Genomic DNA, 20,796 nt, shown 5'->3' on the forward strand with positions numbered 1-20,796 from the left:
CCTTAACTTGGGTAAACAAGGGGGGAGAGAGATTTGGGTCTCCCTGGACTATCTGGGTGCGTGCTGATGAGGAGAACACAAAGGAGGGTAAAGGAGAAGGGAATTTGGGGAGTTCAGGTTGGGGGAGTGGAGTTTCTTTCCAGCTGTTCCTTGAGAGCTCTGCCCACCTGGATGTCTGGGGCTGACCTGGGTCATCGCAGGACTGGGGTCTGGGCTAGGTGAATGCCTCAGGGTGACCTCAGTTTCCCTAAGATGCTCAGCCTGTGGGGGGCCCAAGGAAAGTAACCCCAGGGAGACAGAGGTGAAGAGCAGCGTGGTTCAACCCCGTCGGCCCTCAGGCGTGCCCACCAGGAAACAGCCTCAGCTTTCCCGAGGTCCAGACAGCCCTGGCTGCCCCCCGCCCCAGCACACAGTGGATAGGGCCATGCCCGCCAACTCTGGTGGGACTGGGACCCAGCACTGGAGCCCAGTGGCCAGCCACTGTGCCACTTCTCTTCTCACCCAGTTATTTCATGGTCTCCTCTCTCCTCAGTTTCTTCCCCAACTCCTTCCCCAAATTCTCATTCTTCAGCTTGTGACCTGAAAGGAAACGAATCTCATTTCAGCATCTTCTCAGCATGTTATTGAAGTCCTTTTTCCTAGTAGAAGCATAATGTGTGATCACTGCGGAAAACCTTTAAAATACAGCAAACATAAAAAATTAAGGGTTCTGTTCCTGTCCTCCAAACAGAGCCACTGTTTGGAAAGTTTTCTTCTGAGAGCTTTCGTGATGTCTGTAGATAATCCTGGGATTGTACCCGCAGATGGAGTTTTGTGTCCAGATTTTTCCACTCAACATTGTGTCAAGAGTGGAAAGAGAGTTTGCAGAATGCGAGGAGCAGTCTTTGGGGTTGTACAGACTATGCGTGAATTCCAGCTGCACTCTCTACCAGCCACAGGACCCTGAGCTCTTGGCTATAGAATGGGAAGGGGAACCCAACAGTGGTGTTGACCTCAAAGAAAGGTCGCAACTCCCTCCCAAAGGAGACAAGCCCCGCCTACTTCAGGCCCCACCCTCTGAGGGGAGGAGCTACCTGGGAGGCCAGGGCGGTCTGGAGACCTCACATCTCAGCCATCTTTGCAGCTCCCACTGTCCTCCAGCCTCTGCCAGACCTATTGGAAACTGGGAGGTGGAGAGCTTCTAGGGTTAGAAGCCAGGACATCCAGTCACCCTCTGGCCCTACCAATAATTTGCTGTGTGGCCTCTGTCAAGTCACTGATCCTCTCTGAACCCCAGCTGTAGAATGAGAAGACTGTACTCCGTTGGCATTTCCTAAGCAGTGTTACTAGGTCTAAGAAAATAAGATTCTGTTGGTAGATGCTGCACAAGCACAGTTAAATATGTTTCTCAGCTTCAGGACATTTCAAGAGTCTTTGATGTACTTGTGCGATAAAAACAACAGAAGACAGTGTCGTCTGTGAAGTCACCAGGATTCATCATAGAAGCCCCGTTTTCTCCCTCGGAAACCTAAAGGGAGGGAGACCTAACCCCAGAGACCTCTGCAGTCCTCATTCCCCGACACTTCCTCCCCGTTTGTCATGCCCCAGCCCTTCTCCACAGCTCAAAGCATCCTGTTCACATTACAGTCTTCTTTCTCATCTCCCCACACCCCCACCGCCCTTGACCTTAGCTGTTCTGTTCCCTCTGCCAGGCTTGCCCCGTCCCCCTGGCTAATTTCTAGACAAGATTCAGTTCTGAGAGCCTTTCCTCCAGGAAGCCCTCCCTGACCTCCAGGCTGGGTCGGGCCCTTCTCTGCTCCCACAGCCCTAGTACGACACCTATCAAAGCTCATGATGTGCTTGCTCACGACTTGGCTGTCCCCAGGACAGGCTGCTCGGCACCCTGGGAGCCCCACCAGGCCCGGGCCAGCTCTGCTTCCTCTCTGTGACCACTGCCAACACACACCCAGCAGAGCACTGGCATTCATATTCTGGGGCTCGCTGAGGGGATGAAGGCAGCTCTTCATGGTGAGGGAGGGGCAGGATAGTGAGCTGGAGAGAACAGAATCTCAGTGGCCGCAGGCAGACTCCCTGGCGCCGGCCTGAGACCCAGGCCGAATGTCCATCCATTCCCTGCAGTGTCCGACGGGCACACATACGGCCGCCCGAGCCACAGGATGCGCTACGCCTGCAGCCCCGCCGAGGACTGGCCTCCGCCTTTGGACCTTAGCTCTGATGGGGACGTGGATGCCATGGTGCTCCGAGAGCTGTACCCAGACTCTCCACCCGGGTAAGGAGGCCACGCAGGGGCGGCAGGAGGGCCTGAGAGGGCGGGGCTCCGGACAGGAAGCCCCGCCCCCACGGGGACTGGCAACACCCCAGATGGTACAAATGCAGAACACATCTGCTCAGTGGGCGTGGCCATCTCCTCACCCTCCTGACCGAGTGAGGTGGGGCGTGACTCAGCAGATGTCACCGAGGGCCACTCCAAAAGGCGAAAAGAAGGAAAGTTCAGTTGCTCCAGGATGGGTGAGGAGCTGAGGTGGAGGGTCCAGCCCAAGCCCCTTGGTTGCTGCTCAGTTGCCCAGTCCTGTCCGATTCTTTGCGACCCCGTGGACTACAGCACACCCTACAGCACACCAAGCTTCCCTGTCCTTCACCATCTCCCAGAGTTTGCTGAAATTCATGTGCACTGCACTGGCGACACCATCCAGCCATCTCATCCTCTGTCACCCTCAGTATGAGCCCCTGAAGTCCTGATCACACCCACTGGGACAGGTGTCACTGTCTCCAGTTGCACTCATGGCCCACCAGGTGGCCCTGTCCTGGGGGGCTTCTCTTCTGGGTCCTGTCCTGGCAGCCACTCTCAGGCACCTCACCCACCACTTGCTGCTGCTAAGTCGCTTCAGTCGTGTCCGACTCTGTGCGACCCCATAGACGGCACCCCACCTGGCTCCCCCATCCCTGAGATTCTCCAGGCAAGAACACTGGAGTGGGATGTCATTGCCTTCTCCAATGCATGAAAGTGAAAAGCGAAAGTGAAGTTGCTCAGTCGTGTCTGACTCTTTGTGACCCCACGGACTGCAGCCTACCAGGCTCCTCCGTCCATGGGATTTTCCAGGCAAGAGGACTGGAGTGGGGTGCCATTGCCACCCACCGCTTATGACCTGGAAGGAGCACTTCCCATCCAGGGGACCCCCTTGTGCCCCGCACACAGCCCAGTCCTCCCCATCACCTTTTCACTCTTTACCACCACCACCACCCCCCCACCCCAGGGTCACTGGGAGGGATGGACTTTCCCGGAGGATGGGTGATTTTCTGCCCTGCAGCTTCAGGTTCAGAGGGCCCCCAAGAAGTCCTCCCTAACCCTTGAAGGAGCACTTTGGGGTGACCTGAGACCAAGGAGTGTCTGGCTGCCCCCACCAGCACTCCCCACCCTGGGAGCCCCACCTGGAGATGCCTTGGCAGTGGCAGCTGCTGTTCTAAGAGATCTGGGAGCCAGCATTTGGTGACTCACTCACTTGTGTTCACAGGGACACCAGGGCTGAGTCAGGGCCAGAATCCAGGTCTCAGTGTGCTTGGTGCCCCTCCCCAGGGTGTGGCGGGGTCTCACTGAAGTCAGTGGGACCAAGGCCTGGCCTGCTTCACTCCAGGGCAGCCTGTCACTGTGGCTAGGCCTCTAGCCCTGGGGGGAGAGAACCCACTGCCTGCCACTGGTGCCAGCTCACACAGGGCCTGAGGGAGCTTCTTCTCTTGCAGTTACGAGGAGTGTGTGGGACCGGGCGCCACTCAGCTGTACATCCCCACGGATGCCCCGCCCCCCTACTCACTGACCGACTCCTGCCCCGAGCTGGACGGCGCCCTGGATGCGGGCAGTGGCCACAGCCCTGGCCGACACCAGCAGGCGCAGAGGCCGCAGGGCCAGAGTGGCCTCCGCACTGTCTCCATGGACACCCTGCCCCCTTACGAGGCTGTGTGTGGGGCCAGCCCCCCATCAGGCCGGCTGCCACTGCCTGGACCACAACCAGGCCTGCAGAGCTCCCAGGGTTCGCCTGCCCCAACCCAGGCCCCGGCCTTGGGCCCAGAGCGGATCATGTGAGCAACCTGGTGGTCAGGTCCTGCCGGCCCCTCAGGGCTGAGTCACATCTTTCAGGCACACAGAGGCGTGTATATACACACACACACACACACACACACACACACACACACGTATGCTCACATTGCACCCCCACATGCACACATATACACACAGCTTGGACAGACACACACTGACACACCCATGTGCACACACACATCCAGACATGTCCCTCACGTGTGCAGGCGTGCACACACACACAGGTCTCCCCCGCCAGATACACAATCCCACCTGTGAAGGTTTCATTGCAGATGAAGCTCTCCTGACCTCCAGTCTCCTCCCCAGCCTGCCAGTGACGCCCCTGCAGCCAGTGCTGGGAGAAAGGGGGCAGAGAAGGGGCTGGGGTTCACTCTGCCCTCTCCCCAGGCTGTCTGCCCTGCCCTCGCTGGGCAGGCTGGGCCTCAACACTGACTCTGCCCCCCAGAAGCTGCTCAGCCATCCCAGGTCAGCTGCCTGCCCAAACTCACCTCCCCACCCCCAGGAGGCAGCTGGTCCTCCCAGTTGGCAGGACAGGCCTCAGTGAGGCTCAGCTCCACGCTGTCTCTATGTCCCCACCCCAGGCCAGAAGAGCCACAACACCTGCCACTTAGGGTGAGGGACATGGGACTGGGGACCCAGGGACAACCTGGAGACCATCGCTTCACCCTGCCCCATCCCTAGCCCAGCACCCTCCGTCTGGTGGTGCTAGCGGAGTTATCTCCAAAGCCCCCACTCCAAGCCACAAGTGATGGACAGGGCCCTCAGCGGGCATGCGGTGGTGGTGGGGGGGGGGTGGTAGTGGGTCACGGCTGTGTCCATGTCCGTCCAACCACTGCCTGGGACTGAGGGTCTTCAAAGAAGATGGGGTGGGGCCTGCCTGGGGACAGGCGCTGAGGCAGAGGAGCAGCCCCTTGCTAGGTGCATGCCCTGCCGACCATTCATGGCCTAAGCTCAAGTGGGCTGGAGACGGACCCCAGGAGCAGAGCTGGCTCTCTGGGTGGGGGCTCAGGGTTGGGAGTTGGGAGCCAGCACCTTCTGGTCTGCCCTCCACGGTGCTGGCGCAAATGAAATCAAGGGGATGTGGGCCCCACTGTGCCACCGCGAGAGGACCAGTGGTTGCATCTCAGCCTTGCTGCTGGGGCTACCGCAGAAAGGAGTACATGGGCCTGGTTGTAAACAGACTTAGACCTTGGCCCCTGAATCCCAGCAATTTCCATCAGAGACCGCGCAGGTAACAGAGCTGATAGCTGCAGACCCAGCCTGCACGAGGGTGGCAGCCCTGCGCCCGTGAAGAGTGTCCCCGCCGGCACCACCAGCGGCAGCCCCCCAACCCGCCCCACCTCCCACCCCACCCGCTCCTTACACTGCAGCACCCCCAACCAGCCTCCCCCCCACATTTCCATTCCTCCAATAAAGGGCTAAGACAATTTAGTAATCCCTTTCTTAAGAAGAGAGGTGGCGAGGAAGGCAATCGTGAATCTTATTTTCTGTAGAAATAGCGTTTCTTCTGGTGCAGAACTGAAAGGAATCCACCCAGAGGTTCTGTAGCATCCTGGCGCCCCTAACTCTGCCCGGGGAAGGGACCTTGTTTACACGCCACCTTTGTGGTGTACTGTTCTGTCCACCTTTGTGGTGTACTGTTTTCTAGGCAAAAAAATAATCTCTTGTCTGTTGTACTGTATAGCCTTTAAAATGCACTCCAGGGCTGAGGTTCTTTTAAGAAACGCACCTTGCTTCTGCAACCCTAGAGAGTGCCAGTGTTGCGGGGGAGACAAAAACCCCCACATGCTCATCAGTGTTGAAGGGATGGAGCCCAGCAGCTTTTCTTGTCCCTGGATTAAGCGCTAAATAAGCAACAGTGTATCTTTTCTGTGTTCAAATAAATATATCAATAAAAAATGTTGTAAGAAGTAACCTGAATAAGGAGCCCATGGTGGGGTTGGCACCATCTGACACTTGTAAGGAAAGGGTTAAATCAGCACACTGAAAATGTTACTTTTCTCAAAATCAGCAGTCGCTGAAACCTTTTTATTCTTCTAGGACAGCGATATTTGGGTAGTCGGTGATCTACACCAGTTAATTTTTTGTTGTTTAGCGGTTAGGTTGTATCTGACTCCTGGCGACCCCGTGGACCAGCAGCCTGCCAAGCCCCTCTGTCCATGGGATTTTCCAGAAAGGAATCCTGGAGTGGGTTGCCATGTCCTCTTCCAGGGGAACTTCCCTGAACCAAGGATTGAATCCACGTTTCCTGCTTGGCAAGTGGATTCTTAGTGGATTCTTTAAGAAGCCGTAATTTCTTTTAAACCTCTCTAAAACATGGCATCGATTCTCCAAGACTTGGCCAGTGTAACTGCCGCCAAGACAAGCCATAAACTTGCAGGACTTGGCTCCAGGAACACCAGAAGACTGGCATTTCACTCCACACTCTGACAGCTTTGACTATCAGGAAGCGGTGGGGAAGGCGTGGGGGAGGAAATTAGGCTGAAATGACTGAAATAAGTCATTTTCTCCCCCTCTCAGAAATTTTGTCTCTGCTTTCTATAAGACTTTGCTCTTGGTTGTTGATCCGTTGTCTGACAGGTTCCCTTTCTCTGTCACTCTTCCCTCCTACTCGAATTCAGGTAGAGTCCATTAGCATAGTCCTAAACCCCCAAGTGCCCTGAAAGTGGGGTGCGATCCTGAAGGACGGTACAGCCCTGTCCTGGGTCCCACTGCAAGCCCACACTGCCACCTGCTGGCTGCCTGCCGCCACTGTTCAAAGCCAGTGAGCCAGCCCCTGAAAGACGCAAATTCCCTTCTCCCAGTTTCTAACCCACTGCCTGCGGACACTCGGACACTCGTAGTTGTAACAGAACTTGTTTTGGTCCTGGGCTTTTCCTCCACCCTCGGGATGTTCCATGAGGTTTAAACCGTTCAAGCATTCCATTTACAGGAATCATTCCTGCCGGCTCCCCCACCCCCACCCCGCAGCATCTCTCTGCTGCTGCTGCTGCTGCTGCTGCTGCTAAGTCGCTTCAGTCGTGTCCGACTCTGTGCGACCCCATAGAGGGCAGCCCACCAAGCTCTGCCGTCCCTGGGATTCTCCAGGCAAGAATGCTGGAGTAGGTTGCCATTTCCTTCTCCAATGCACGAAAGTGAAAGTGAAGTCGCTCAGTCGTGTCCGACTCTTTGCGACCCCATGGACTGCAGCCTACCAGGCTCCTCCGTCAGCATCTCTCTAGGCACAGCCAGATAGCTCAGCACCTCTCACGGTGTGCAAAATAACCACTCCCCTGTCCTAAACACCACGGTGCACAGTTCAGGTGCCACCTCTGTACCCTGAGGCCCCTTCTGGGAATGAATGTGGCAGCCTTCATGGTGGTGCTGCTCAGCTCACCTGGTACCCATGGCAATCCCAACCGGAACAACCCCACACCCACACGCAGTTCCAAAAGCAAACAAACTCAGGATCCCACAGCCCCCCAGGGGCTATCAAGCTCAGTGTTCTCCACCTCCTCCATTCACAGCATGCCTTGTGTCCACTCTGACACACTATGGCACCACATCCAAGTTCCTCACACTCCTAGGAGGAGACTGGATGCCTCTCTCTGCCAGGGGGCCCTGAGGAGTTGGGCCCACATGAGCACTGGGCAATGGGGCTCATTGGGGCCCCAAGAAGATGGAAGTGAAGCTAAATTCCCAGGACAGTGGGGACGGGAAGAAGGGCAGGACCAGCCCTGGGACATGATGGGGGTGCAAGGGGTTGATGAGGAAGGTGACCCCAGAAACAGCACCAGGGAGTGGGAAGTGAAACTGGGAAGGGTGGAAAGTCCAGGCAGGGTGTTGTCGAGCTGGTCGCCGCTGTGGGCAACTGCACTCCGTCCCCCTGGCAACTCCGAGAGCCAGAGTGGAGCTTGCCTCAGGGTTAGTCAGCCAATGGGGAGAGAGGTGGATTAATCACACATAGCTCTCAGATTCTCAAGGATCATTGTCTGAGGCTGCCCTTCAGCCAAGCTGCTCCACCTTGTGCAGCTGAGCAGCTCCTCTGGCCCAGGTCTTCAGACCGGAGACCACAGCTGAGGCCATCACCCTGGTCTGTGTGAGCTGCCACCGGGCCATCAAGCATGGGCACAGTGCCCTCCACGGCCTCCGGAGCAGCAGGAATCCCGAGAGAGAGAGAGGAACAGGGCGGATAACAAGCACGGCCGACCACAGCGGCCCCTTGGGACACCGCTGGCTTGCACCAGCCAAGCCCACCACGTATGCACACACAGGGGTCTCTCATATCAACTTCCTAGAGACTCTCAGTGACACACTCGTGTGCAGCATCACTCAGTTCACACTACCTGCGGCACACACAGCTCTCACACACACACACACCGTGCCCCTCACACTCAGAACTCACACACTCAGTTCACACTACCTACAGCACACACAGCTCACACACACACACACACTGTGCCCCTCACACTCAGAGCTCACACACCCAGAGGTCCCACCCCAAGGCCACCCACACTCATGCTCGGGTATCATCGTCAGTGTCCCCCAAAGAATGACCAGGCTTGGGGCACGAGCGGTGGAAGGACCCACAGCGTCATCACCCGAGAGAGCGAATGGCCCATCTGAGGTTTGGCTCTGCTGACCTCACAGCACTCCTCCCCAAGCCCAGGTGAGCTCTCTCGACTGGGACCAATTGCCTGGGGCAGGCCTGGTGTTTCTGGGCGGGGGTGCTGGGCACAAGGGTTGCAGCCCACCTGTGCCCGTTCAGCGTCTCTTCAAGGACTCCCAGGTCTGCAGGCCTCAGGCCCCGAGGTCACAGCCTCAGCCAGACCACAACAAGGCATCCATCCAGCCTGCCTCCTGGGACCTTGAGCCAGTCCCCATCCTTCTCTCGGTCTCAGGGCCCATGCCCCACCAGCCTACCCTAAGTCAAAGCAGGATGCCAAATGTCCACCAGCACTCTCCCATCCATGCTGCCCTATGTCTCCTACCCAGAAGGGTGATCAGATGTGGCCTGGGCCAGTTACCTAATCTTGCCGAGGTTCAGGATCAGGTGAACTAATGTGTGTCAGAGACTAGCATCCCTACCAGTGGACCTCAGATGATGGATTCAGACTAGCCGAGAGACCCATTCCCAAGCAGCCCTCCCACTGGGAAGTAAGTTCCCAATGGGAGGGGTAGGAACGCTCTGGCCACTGAGCTCAGAAAAGGTGGCAGGAGAGTCAGGGGCTGGGAGCAATGAGACCCTGGGTGCAGCCAGCCCAGGTCTGAGGCTGCTCCGAGGCCAAGCACCTGGCAGATCAGATGCCCTTCCTGGTGACTGGAGGGGCAGGAGGCCAGCAGAGCCTCCTAGAAAGCCAATGATGGTCAAGAACCAGATCTACCTCGGCTGTGTGACTGCCAGGTCACAGCCAGCTCGTGCATAGCCACCGTACCTTCCAACAGTCTCTCCAGACAGCGAGCCACTGAGGCCAGGCTCCCATCTGCCTCGGAAGTGTGGAAGGACATGGGCCTCCAGTGGAACTACCCCAAGCACCAGGAGAGAGCCTGGGAAGAACCCAGGGCCTGAGAAGTCAGGAAACAGCACACAGGTTGCCCCTCCTAGGAACTCACACCCCTTAGGAAAGGTCCTAACGCCAAGAAGCTGGGGGATCTTATTTAATCCAGCAGTTCCCAAATGCATTTGGCCACAGGAAATTTTCACTCATGGGAGATTAAGAGCCCCCAGACAAGTGCTCTTCTGTGGAGCACACTTTGAGAAATGCAGATCCATGTGGAAAGAAGGCGTGAGTCACCGAATGACTGAATGAATGAGTGAATCATCACTGAATTAAGTAGTAGGCGAAAGGAAGGAAGGAAGGAAGGAAGGGAAAAAAGGGGGAGGGAAGGAGAGAGGAGAAGGAAGGAGGGAAGGGATGAAGGCTAGATGAGAGTGCACAGGTGATTGGTCCATCTCAACCCCCTCAAAAACCTGTGCCTGATTCAACCTCTGGGTCTAAGCAGTTTATGTGGGAGGTGATCCCAGGAAGCACAGTGAAGGAACCGGGAACTAAGACAAGGGAGGGAACTGAATCAACAGAGACGAACTTATGAGCAGGTTGTTGCTGTGGACATCTGGGGTGGTCCCACGGGGGACCCTCTCAGACACAGGGTAGAACACAACCTCAGAACAATCCCACCCGTGGCAGGATGCCGGGGTTTGCACCCACAAAGCCTCCTTGCTTGGCCGTAGCCCCGGCTGGCTCCAGGATGAGGAGTAGCAACAGCCCAGACAAGGCCCTGCTTTCTCTTTTGCTAACACAACTTCCTCCTGGGCTTCCTGATTGAGCCGTAGGGCGGGACAGAGGCGGGCCAGTCTAGGCGGCCACGGGAGTTTGCATCCAACCCCTCACAGCCGCCATGAGCTGGCCCCAGGCACCGGGCCCCAAAGAGGACGCTCTTGAGACCCTCCTCAAAGACCTCATCAGTTTCTACCTGGACGAGGCAGGAGAGGGCCGGCTCGGGGTCTGCAGGCAAGCGGCTCTCACCAGCAGGGCCCAGCAGCTCCTGGACACAGGGCCCCCTCTTCAACTCTACCTGCCTGAGGAGGTGGCCCCTGACTCGGGGGCTCCCCACTCCGCCCAGCATATTGACCACAAACTGGTGCGGGCGCTGGAGTTCCTGGAATTGGTCTCTATCCACCTGCTCCTGTTTCCCTGGAGGAAGGAAATCAGGTCCCTGAAGGTAGGTGTCGCCACTACCCTGGGAGAGAGGGTCTCGGGGAGTGGCCAGGGCCCTGCCTCAGGGTGGGGGAGGAAACCATGTGTCTGTCATGCCCACTGACATTGGTCCCATTTTACAGTTGAGGAAACTGAGGGCTAAAGAGTTTAATGTAACTGATCTGTAGTCTGAGTCGCTTCAGTTGTCACCAGCTCTTTTCCATCCTACCGCCCTGAGCCCACCAGCCTTCTCTGTCCATGGGATTCTTCAGGCAAGGATACTGGAGTCGGTTGCCCTTTCCTTCTCCAGGGGACCTTCCCAACCCAGGGACCGAACCTGAGTCTCTGAAGTCTCCCGCATTGGCAGGAAGGTTCTTACCACTAGCGCCACCTGGAAATTGCTCTGCGGTCACCAGCTAATACGCAGCCCAGACAGGACTCAGACTCAGACAGTGCGACTGCAAACCACCAGGCTCTCCTGCTTCTCTAAAGAACAGGCAACAAGGAGGCCACAGGAAACAAGGGAAAGACCTGGGCTGTGGAAAGCCACTGGAAAGTTTTCATCGCTTCTGGCTCCAGGCCAGGGCACCGGCTGGCTCCTTCTTCTGCTGTGTGACTTGAGACAAAAGTCCTGCCTCTGGGCCTCAGTGTGTCCTTCTGTAAAATGGGACAGGGGTGACGTGCCTGTGGGCCAGGTTTCCTTAAGGCCCCATGCACTGGCCCTCCTGCTTCTCAGGAGCCTCCGTGCCAGTCTTTGATCCTTCCCCTCACAGCCACTCTGCTTTTGCGTGTCCCACCCTAACGAGCACCCCTGTTTGTTTCAGACGTACACGGGGAGCTTTGCCTACTGGGTGCGGCCTGTGCTTTCAGAACACACCCTGCACACCTTCCTGGGCCGGCTGGGCTATATGGCCACCTCTGAGGTTGAGTTTTCCCTGGTCCAGGCTATCAGCGAGGAGGACACAAAACAGATGGTGTTTGAGATCTTCCTGACAAGAGTCACGTGTGAGGCCGTTCTCAGGACCCGGGGCAGGCAGCTCCTCGGGCCGGGCAGAGAGAGAGTGGCGGGGCCCTACCATAGGCCTGGCTCAGAGACGGGACTGCAGCAGGCCCTGTGGGAGGCCCAGCCTGGTCCGGATCCCTCAGCAGGAGTGACAGCCGAGAGCGCCCTGGCCGAACGCCCTGATGCTCACTGCTCTCTACCTGTGGCCTTGAACCTGCCTGAGGTCTCGACAGCCCCCCTTGGACTCCTGACTGGCCCCCTGGTCCCCTTGGGCTCCCTGCGCCGTGCCAGCACATGCTCCGACAGTGAGGAGTTCCTGACCTGCTACAGTGACCTCGCGCTGCACCGGACACCCTTGCTCCCCTGGGACCAGCCCTGGAGCAGCCTGGAAGAGAAGCAACTCCAGGGCCCAGGCCCTGGGCCCAGCCCCACTCCAGCGGAGGTGGCCGCCTCTGGCAGCAGTGGTGAGCAGCCCCAGGTCCCTGACAGGGCTTCTGAGTGTAGAGGAGCCACCGTCCCCAGCCAGCTCCGCCAGAGGCCCGGGTCCTGTCTGTCAGAGAACTCCTTGGCCCCAAAGCCAGATGTTCTGCCGGATCCAGCTGCCCTTGACACGGACACTGAGCCTCCAAGTGCTTCCTCGGAGATGGAAGAGCTCTGTGAGCACTTCACCCATCTCCTCAGAACCTCAACTCCAGCAAGCTGTCTGGGGGACACCTCTTGCCCCAGGGTTGAGGAGGAGAGACAATCAGAGCTTCTCGTGGGGCCAGAGCCAGCCAGCGAAGGCTGCAGCCCAGATGGTAAAGTTGCTCTGCTCTGGAGGTCTGCGCAGTCCTCCACTTCATGTACAAGAGGCCCCAGTGCTCACTACGTCCCCCTTAAGGGGCCGGAGGAACCAGTTCCCACACGGGGATCCTACACGAGCCACAGATGAGCATGTCACTCTGAGGGAACAGGGGCGGACTCCCTAAGCCAACCACTCTTCTTCCAGGAAGAGGACACTTGAAGAAATGATGGGTCTGGAACCACAGTGGGGACACCAGCCAAATCCCCAGCATGTCAGCCACGGGGACCAGCCTGCTCATCCCAGCTGGCCTCAGGACCCAGCCCTGCCACCTACAGACTGTGTGACTCTGGGCTACTCCCCATACCTCTCTGAGCCATGCTTCCTTGTCTGCAAAGTGGGGGTGATGTCAGATCCACCTCACAGGGAGCTGAGACAGGTTAGGAGGTGTGTGCACACCGCCAACCTCAGGAGTAGGGGCGCTTCCTGTGCCCTTCACATCCCAGCTCAGCGTGTGACCTTGGGAGCACCATCACCCTGCATCTCTGACCGGCAGCCTCCCTTGGGATCCTTCAGGCACTTGTCACAGGGCAGATTATATGACAGCTGTATAGACAAGCAGATGTGTAATCCACCCTCCATCTGTTCAGGGTCGTCTGTCAGCCTCCCTCTTCTCTCAGCTAACTTCTGGTTGACAGAGAGCAAGGCCACAGTTGGGAGCCCAGGATGAGCTCACAGGCCTGCTCTGCACCCAGGGTTGGGGGCTCCATCACTCAGGCTGCGTGGAGTGGGGGTGCCCCTCCACCAGCCTTTCCTGCCCCCACGTATGCATGTATTCATGCACACAAGTGGGTGCAACCAGGGACGTGTACACACATGCACACAGGCATTCCTCACGGTGGCCCAAGAGAGAGTGGTCTCCCTCTCCAGCTGAGAGCCTCTCTATGGAGGGGCAGGTGGCACCCGCCCAGGGCCTGCCCCTCAGCTTTGCTTCTGTCCAGTGGGGAGGATGACACTTACCCCTGAAAGTGGTGGTGAACAGGAAAGTTTATAATTAAGGGGGTGGTAAAGGCCCCTTCTGGGGCTCGCCAAGTGGCTCAGTGGTAAAGAATCTGCCTGCCAATGCAGGAAATTTGAGTTTGATCCCTGGGTCAGGGAGATCCCCTGGAGGAGGGCATGCCAACCACTCCAGTATTCTTGTCTGGAGAATCTTATGGACAGAGGAGCCTGGCAGGCTACAGTCCATGGGGATCACGTAGAGTCGAACACAACTAAGTGACTGGCCATACATGCAAAGGCCCCTTCTGGGTATACAGCAGGTGCTTAATAAATGGTGCCTGCCTTGTTGTCCCCAGAGCCGAGCATATGACTCTACCATTTTCAGTCCCCAGATCAAGGGGGACCACAGGAGGGAAGGATTTAAGGAACACTGGCCCCACCTCCCTCCCAACCCGACAACTGGTCAGGCCCTACACAGACTTTGAGACAAATCGGAAAGCAGTCTCTGGGGAGAGAGAGGCATACTGGTCAGGCATCCATCCATCCATCCTTCCTCCAAGCTACTTGTGCCAATTACTCCGCACAGCACCCAGCCGTCAACACCCAAACTGGTGAGCTGTCAGTGTCTGGAGCCAGTGGAGGTGAGAGTGGTGGTTTTGGAGCAGACCCCAGCCATAAGCCTCCATCCTAGGGAAGAAGAACATCAGGACCAGGCTGGGAACAGGCTGGGCTGGGCACAAAGAAGGTCAGGAACCTCAGGAGAAGGGATGAGGTGAGAGCAGGGATGGGCCTGGGAACCACAGCCACCAGCGCACCTAGTCCTGGGTCTGATTCACAGCCCCTCTCCATTCTCCATTCATTATTTTCTGATTATTAACATAATAAATAGGCTCAGTCCCAAACCACAACAGAACTTTTGCTCTCTCCGCAGGCTCCTGCCCCCAGTATTCCCCACTTACTGGAAAGCTGAAGCCCAAGGTAGACATCCTTCTTGATTTCTTTCTCACATCCTTCATCCAACGATAGTTCTCTGTCACGACAAGAACCAAATCTGACCCCGTCCCTCCTGCTTCCACAGAAGGCTGAGCCCCTGACTGAGCTGCCAAGGCCTCCCACTCAGATCCCTGGAGGACACCAGTCCCCTCCCTGGTCTCCCAGCCTCCACCCTCACCCCTGGCAGTCAGCTCCATCCAGCTGCTGAGGATTCTGTTAAAACCTAGATTCCATCATGACTCGGGTGTTCCACTCCTTCCTGGGGCTCCCAAGGTCATACCAAGCCCCATAGGCAGGGCACGTCCTACCCTTCTGACGTCCCCTCATGCCCCCTTCCCCACAAAACCCCTGCAGCCGAGCTACCCAGACTTCTTCTGGGCTCTTGAACAAGCTAAATCCACCCCTACCTCACAGCCTCTGTGAAGACTGTCCCCTCTGCCCTCTCCCCGCTGCACGCTGCTCCCCACTTCTCTTTCTTGTTAGTCACATCTCACCTTATACGTCACCTTCTCACGGAGGCCTTCCCTGGCCACCAATCACACCAGCTTCGCTCAGCTTTCTGCACAAAGGTATCTTCAATGTGTTTATTCATCTTCCTTTTCACGCACTAGGATATAAACTCCATGAGGGAGACGCTTGTCTCATTCACCAATGTTTCCAAGTCTCCAACAGATGAAACCGTCAAATGGGTAGGAAACGCAGAGAAGACAGGTGAAAGTGAAAACAAAAGCAAAAATGTCCATCATCCCCGCCGTTTGGAGATGCCCAGTGTTATGCTGTGGACGCAGTTCCTTTCAGTCTGTTTTCCTACACAGACGTATATTAAAACTGGGGGATTATAATGTTTATAGTAGTTTTCTGTTTTCATTTCCCATGAAAGGAGTCACTTTAAGGTAAATTTAGACTTAGAAAAAAGTTGCAAAATAGCACAAAGAATTTCCTTCTCTCCCTCACCTGGCTGCCCCTGAAACTGTCATTGTACATAACCACAGTATGGTCATCAAGAACAGGAAACTGATATTGATACAATTATTATCAAACTATGCTGTTTTTTGGTTGGTAAGTCATGTCCAACTCTTTTGCGACTCCCTGGACTATAGACAGCCAGGCTCCTCTCTCCATGGATTTTCTAGGCAAGAATACTGGACTGAGTCCCATTTCCTTCTCCAGGGGATCTTCCCAACTGAGGAACTGAACCCACGTCTCCTGCATTGGCAGGTGGATTCTTTACCACTGAGCCAAACTCTATTTAAATTACACCAGTTTTTCCATTAATTTCCTTCTCTATTCCAGGATCCTCTCCAGGATCCCACATTACCTTTGTGAGTTTTCATCCCTTCCAATCTGTAATAGTTTCTTTTTCTTGTCTTTGATGATTTTATGCTTTTGATCAGAACTGAATACCATTCAGTTCTTTTGTTGAATGTCCCTCAGTTTGAGTTTGTCTGGTGTGTTTTTATGGGTGGAGTGAGGTTAGACATTTGGGGCAGGAATACCACCATTTAAAAAAAAAAAAAAAGGATACTCTGTCCTCAGTGCATCTTATCAAAGGATGTATGATGTCCATGGATCTTGTTACTGGTGATATTTACCTGCTCATCCCTGGAATAAACCACTAGGATCTCTGGTTCCTTGTATTAGAGAATAATGTTTAGAGACCAAGATCTAAGTGCCAGGGCTACACATTGTTACTGGGTGTCACTGCTTCTAAGCCCACTCACGGGACAGAGTTAGGAAACACACGTTTATATACTAACCCATGCATATGCACACATAGCTATATTTCCATATCTAGCTATCACGTAATTTTAAAATCATCAGTTCACACTGAGACCGCGATTCTAATCCAGTACCACAGGGTTTATTCTACCCTTCCTCTTGTTTATAGACATATCTTTCTAACAGCTCTGAGAAACACAGCTCTCAGAATCTACAGATTATTTAGTCTATTGAGTCTACTAAATTGATTCTAGTATAGTTTCAGAACTGCTAAATATATCCCTATGAGAAATACTTGTAATAACTGTATTTCAGCACTTAACGTGAAGTGACTTTTACCTCTACTCCTCTTGTGTCCAATCTAGATACAGTTTTCCAGGGTTACTTCAGTTAGCTCTTCCCAGCACCTTCACTGTGGTCATTACTCGCTCGTGCTTGATCTCTGTTTGCATTCCATCTTCCGTTCCCCCTCTATCCTAGTCAACTGTTTGTTTGGGGTGGGGTGGTGTGTGAGACATTACTATGGTTCTAAAAGTCAAGAGTTACCCAAAATGATTTATTCACTGAGTACATTCCCCTCTCATCCCAGCAACCCTGAACCCATTCAATTTTCTTTCTTTCCAGCCTTTTCCCACCAACCTGCATATTTTCTGGATTATCTTTCCTGTCCGCCCTGTACATCAGTGTATTTTCCTTAGGCTAGCATACTCCAGTACTCTTGCCTGGAAAATCCCATGGACAGAGGAGCCTGGTGGGCTACAGTCCATGGGGTTGCGAAGAGTCGGACACGGCTGAGTGGCTTCACTTTCACTTTTCACTTTCATGCATTGGAGAAGGAAATGGCAACCCACTCCAGTGTTCCTGCCTGGAGAATCCCAGGGACGGCAAAGCCTGGTGGGCTGCCGTCTATGGGACTGCAGAGTCGGACACGACTGACGCGACTTAGCAGCAGCATACTCTAGAAACTCATTTGGACACTACTTTCTTCCCTGAACAGCATGTCCTGGAAATCTGCGTCACATCTGTTCGGAGAGCACCTTCTCATTCTAGTTCACAGCTGCATGCTGCTCCACTGTATGGATGTACCATGGTTTATTTAGCCACTCTCTCATATAAGAGCCTTTCGGCTGTCTTCAATATTCTGCAGTTACGAGCAGTGCTGCAGTAAACAACCTTGGGCATATATATCTTCACATCCTAGAAGCAGGGTTGCTGGATCACAATCAAGATGTATGTACATATGTAGTTTGTCAGGTATGGTCAAAATTTCCCTCTAGAGGTGTTGTACAAACTTGCATACTCACCAGTAATGTATGAGTGTTTCCCCACAGCCGCAACAACAGAATGTGTTGAGATGTGTGTGTGTGTTTTTTTCTGCCAGTCTAGTAAGTATCTCGGTATTCTTTTAATTGCTGTCTTAGTCTGTTCAGGGTGCTATAACAAAATACCAAAGGCTGAGGGCCTTATAAACAACAGACATTCAAATCTCAGGGTTCTGGAGGCTGGAAGCCCAAGATCATGGTGCCAGCATGGTTGGGTACTGGTGACGGTCCTCTTCCAGACTGCAGATTGCCTATGTCCCCCTGTTCCCTCATATGGTAGAAGGGGCTTGGAACCTCTGTGGGGGTCTCTTATCAGAGCACTAATCCCAACTGAGAGGGGTCCACCTTCATGACCTAATCATCCTGCTCCTAAAGTCCCTCTTCCTCACACCATCACCTTAGACATTAGGTTTTCAACATAATGAATTTGGGGGAGACACAAATATTTAGACCATAGCATCTATATTTCTCTGAGTGAATTCGAGTATTTTTCCTATCTTTCAGTGCCACTTTAATATCTCTTTTGTAAATTGTCTGTTTGGACAGTTTTCTCATTTTTCTATTGGAGTTTTGGTTCTTCGTCTATTTTAAAGAATTCTTCAAGAATATTAATCCTTTGTGACATGTTTTGAGTATCTTCTCCATGTCGTCAGATCTCTTTTGACTTTGTTTTCTCACGGCTTTTGTCATAGACATGTTTTAGCCAGATTTATCCATCTTTTTATTGCTGGATTTGGAATCAGTTACAAAGTTCTCCTACCTTGAGGTTTCAAAGCATTCATTCTTACAGTATATGCACAGTTTCATTTTCTTACATGTAGATCCCTAAGCCACCTCGAGTTCATTCTTGGGTATGGTGTGACATATGAGCCATCTTTTTACAAATGATGACTCTGTCGTCTCAGCACCATTTATTTAAAAATCCATCTTTTCTCCCAGTTCTGGGCCGTTTGAGATGCTATAGCTCCTGGTTCTCTAACTTTAGGCCGTCTGAATCCTCTGATGGGCATGTTAAGGCATGGTCTGCAGGGCCTGCCCCCAGTTTCGAATACAGTGGGATAATCATTGAGATGCCACCTTTATCATGTACTTACATCTACTTCTGGGCTTCCTAGTCTATCCCACAGGTCTATTCATGCACCGGTACCACACTGTTTTAATTATAGACGTTTTATAGTGTGTTTCAACATCTAGATCCCTAAAGGTAAGATTTATTTAAAACTTAGCACTTGCCCATGCTCTGGGCCCCTTCCACACATCAGGCCAGTTATCCTCACAACACCAGAAGTGACCAATGCTCCCATTTGACAGATAAGATAAACCAGCACTCACAACAGATTCAGTAAGGCATCAAGTTTTCATGGGAATTCCTGGATGTCCACTTCTAGAAAACCTAAAGCTACGAGAAGTGGTCCTCAAAGCGTGCTTCCTGACCAGCAGCCTCATTATCACCTAGATAGCCATTAGAAAATAAATTCTCAGGCACATCCCAGATCCACTGTATTAGAAACTCTAGGGGCAGGCCCTGCAGACCATGCCTTAACATGTCCATCAGAGGATTCAGACGGCCTAAAGTTAGAGAACCAGGAGCTACAGCATCTCAAAGGGCCCAGAACTGGGAGTCATCAGCAGCTGCAGGCACCCTGAAACAGCGCTTACCAACATGCGTTCCAAGGAACACTCACACCCCTGGAAGTTAATAACCCCCTAAATGAGGGGTCCTATTGTCAAATGAGTCTGAGAGTCCCTGACTAATGCAAATTTCAGAAGGCATTTTTATTGCAGGACTTCAAGACTTTACCTAGGCTAACGTACTTTGTGTAGCTCAGAGAGAGTACCCAGGTGGTGGATCTCAAATTTGATGGACTACAAATCCTTCTTTTCCCAGAGTACCTATTACTATGTCCCCAGACACATGTGTTCCGTGAACCTGTCTTGGAGAAGAAAAAGCCAAAAGATGCAGAAATTCAAGAGGACAGCATTAAGTGCTAATAACCATTCCGATCCCACAAGCTTGGCTTTCTCCTAGCTTCTGTTTAATGACAGCTTTGGCCAAGTTCACCACCTTACGGAAACCAGAGGAACACAGAGTTTACCCCAGCCTCAGGGGGCCCACAGGGTTGAGGTTATTAAGAAAAAAAAGTTGTGTTCCATTGACCCTGGCCTTTGTTAAGTCAGTAATCCACTGCCAAAGCCCAGAGGCACTGGGTGCAATATAATTGTTGTTAGATTCTCAACAGTGGAGGCCTGACATTTCCAAGAGCTTGTCAATTATTTTAATAACTGTTAACTCTTCAGGGTGCAGAGGCCAAGGGAACAAGTGTTACTCATTCTACAGATAATGTAAGCATTTGACGTGAGCTCCCCCACCCGGCTCCAGGAAAATGAGGGTGATGCAGATTTGATAGATAGCATCCAGGGGTAGAGAGGTTTTGAAAACACCTCCTACCTGCTCTAGAGCAATAAATACCTCAATCCTGCCTTCCCCAGGTGGGACGCTGGGAGTCTGCAGGAATCCCAGAAGTGTCTCAACCATGCACTCCCCAGGCAGGGAGGCACTTCTCATCTAGGTGAGGGGTTCTGGTGGAAAGGAGGGAGGAATGGGAAAAACCGGCTGGGTGACATCATTTCCCAGAGTCCATGTTTGGCAAGGGGCTCCTGAGAGCTCCACTGTGGGATCCCACTGGCTAGCGGTGAGGGCATCACAGCACCAGGCAGTGAGGGTGGGTGATGTGAAAGCAGAAGGGAGGGGAGGAGGAGCCCAGAGGCACCACGGAACTGAAACCAGGCCGTGTGGCCCAGCCCTCCCGCTTGCCTGTCCCCCACCTCCGAGGTCTCTAGCAAAGTCCACTTAGAACGTTCCAGCTTATCTTAGTTGTGCAAAAATCACCATCCACATCTGAATTTAGGTGTGAATGGTGGGGGAGAGAGGGCAGTGTGTCCGATGCCAACACTAGACAGAATAGGAGCTCCAGAGCCATCTGGACAGTAAGGCCCCTGGAGGAAGAAAGCCTCAAACCAGGAAGTCAGTCTGGGGACAGAAAGGCACAAAGAGCCTGGGACCCGACGGTCTTGAGCCACCACACCAGCCCTGGACCACCCACAGCTGCACTTCTATGTGAAGGAGATGCATACTTCTATCTTTTGGGGTTTTTTTTATTCACATTTCCCCCCAGTACAGATGCTCAAATTGAGCTGTGGGGAAAACT

General features: G+C 53.8%; 1 protein-coding gene across 2 annotated transcripts; it reads left to right on the plus strand.

Moving 5' to 3' along the window:
- Positions 1-2,156: 2,156 nt before the first annotated feature.
- On the plus strand, positions 2,157-11,692 carry BEAN1 (brain expressed associated with NEDD4 1). Of its 2 annotated transcripts, XM_068993335.1 has the most exons (3): positions 2,157-2,269; positions 9,080-9,102; positions 11,580-11,692. In XM_068993335.1, exons 1-3 carry the CDS (start codon positions 2,157-2,159, stop codon positions 11,690-11,692), a joined length of 249 nt encoding a protein of 82 aa, XP_068849436.1. The 2 variants fall into 2 exon arrangements, with proteins under 2 accessions (XP_068849436.1, XP_068849435.1); XM_068993334.1 differs by lacking the exons at positions 9,080-9,102; positions 11,580-11,692 and adding an exon at positions 3,739-4,078.
- Positions 11,693-20,796: the final 9,104 nt, after the last annotated feature.

The sequence above is a fragment of the Capricornis sumatraensis genome, chromosome 20 (assembly GCF_032405125.1).
Source record: "Capricornis sumatraensis isolate serow.1 chromosome 20, serow.2, whole genome shotgun sequence".
Classification (NCBI taxonomy): Eukaryota; Metazoa; Chordata; class Mammalia; order Artiodactyla; family Bovidae; genus Capricornis; species Capricornis sumatraensis.

Bases quoted from the DNA above. Each gene is read 5' to 3' on its own strand.
- BEAN1 (XM_068993334.1), top strand. From the start codon at position 2,157: ATGCGCTACGCCTGCAGCCCCGCCGAGGACTGGCCTCCGCCTTTGGAC. The intron at 2,270-3,738 runs GTAAGGAGGCCA...CTTCTCTTGCAG, and splicing joins TACCCAGACTCTCCACCCGG to TTACGAGGAGTGTGTGGGAC.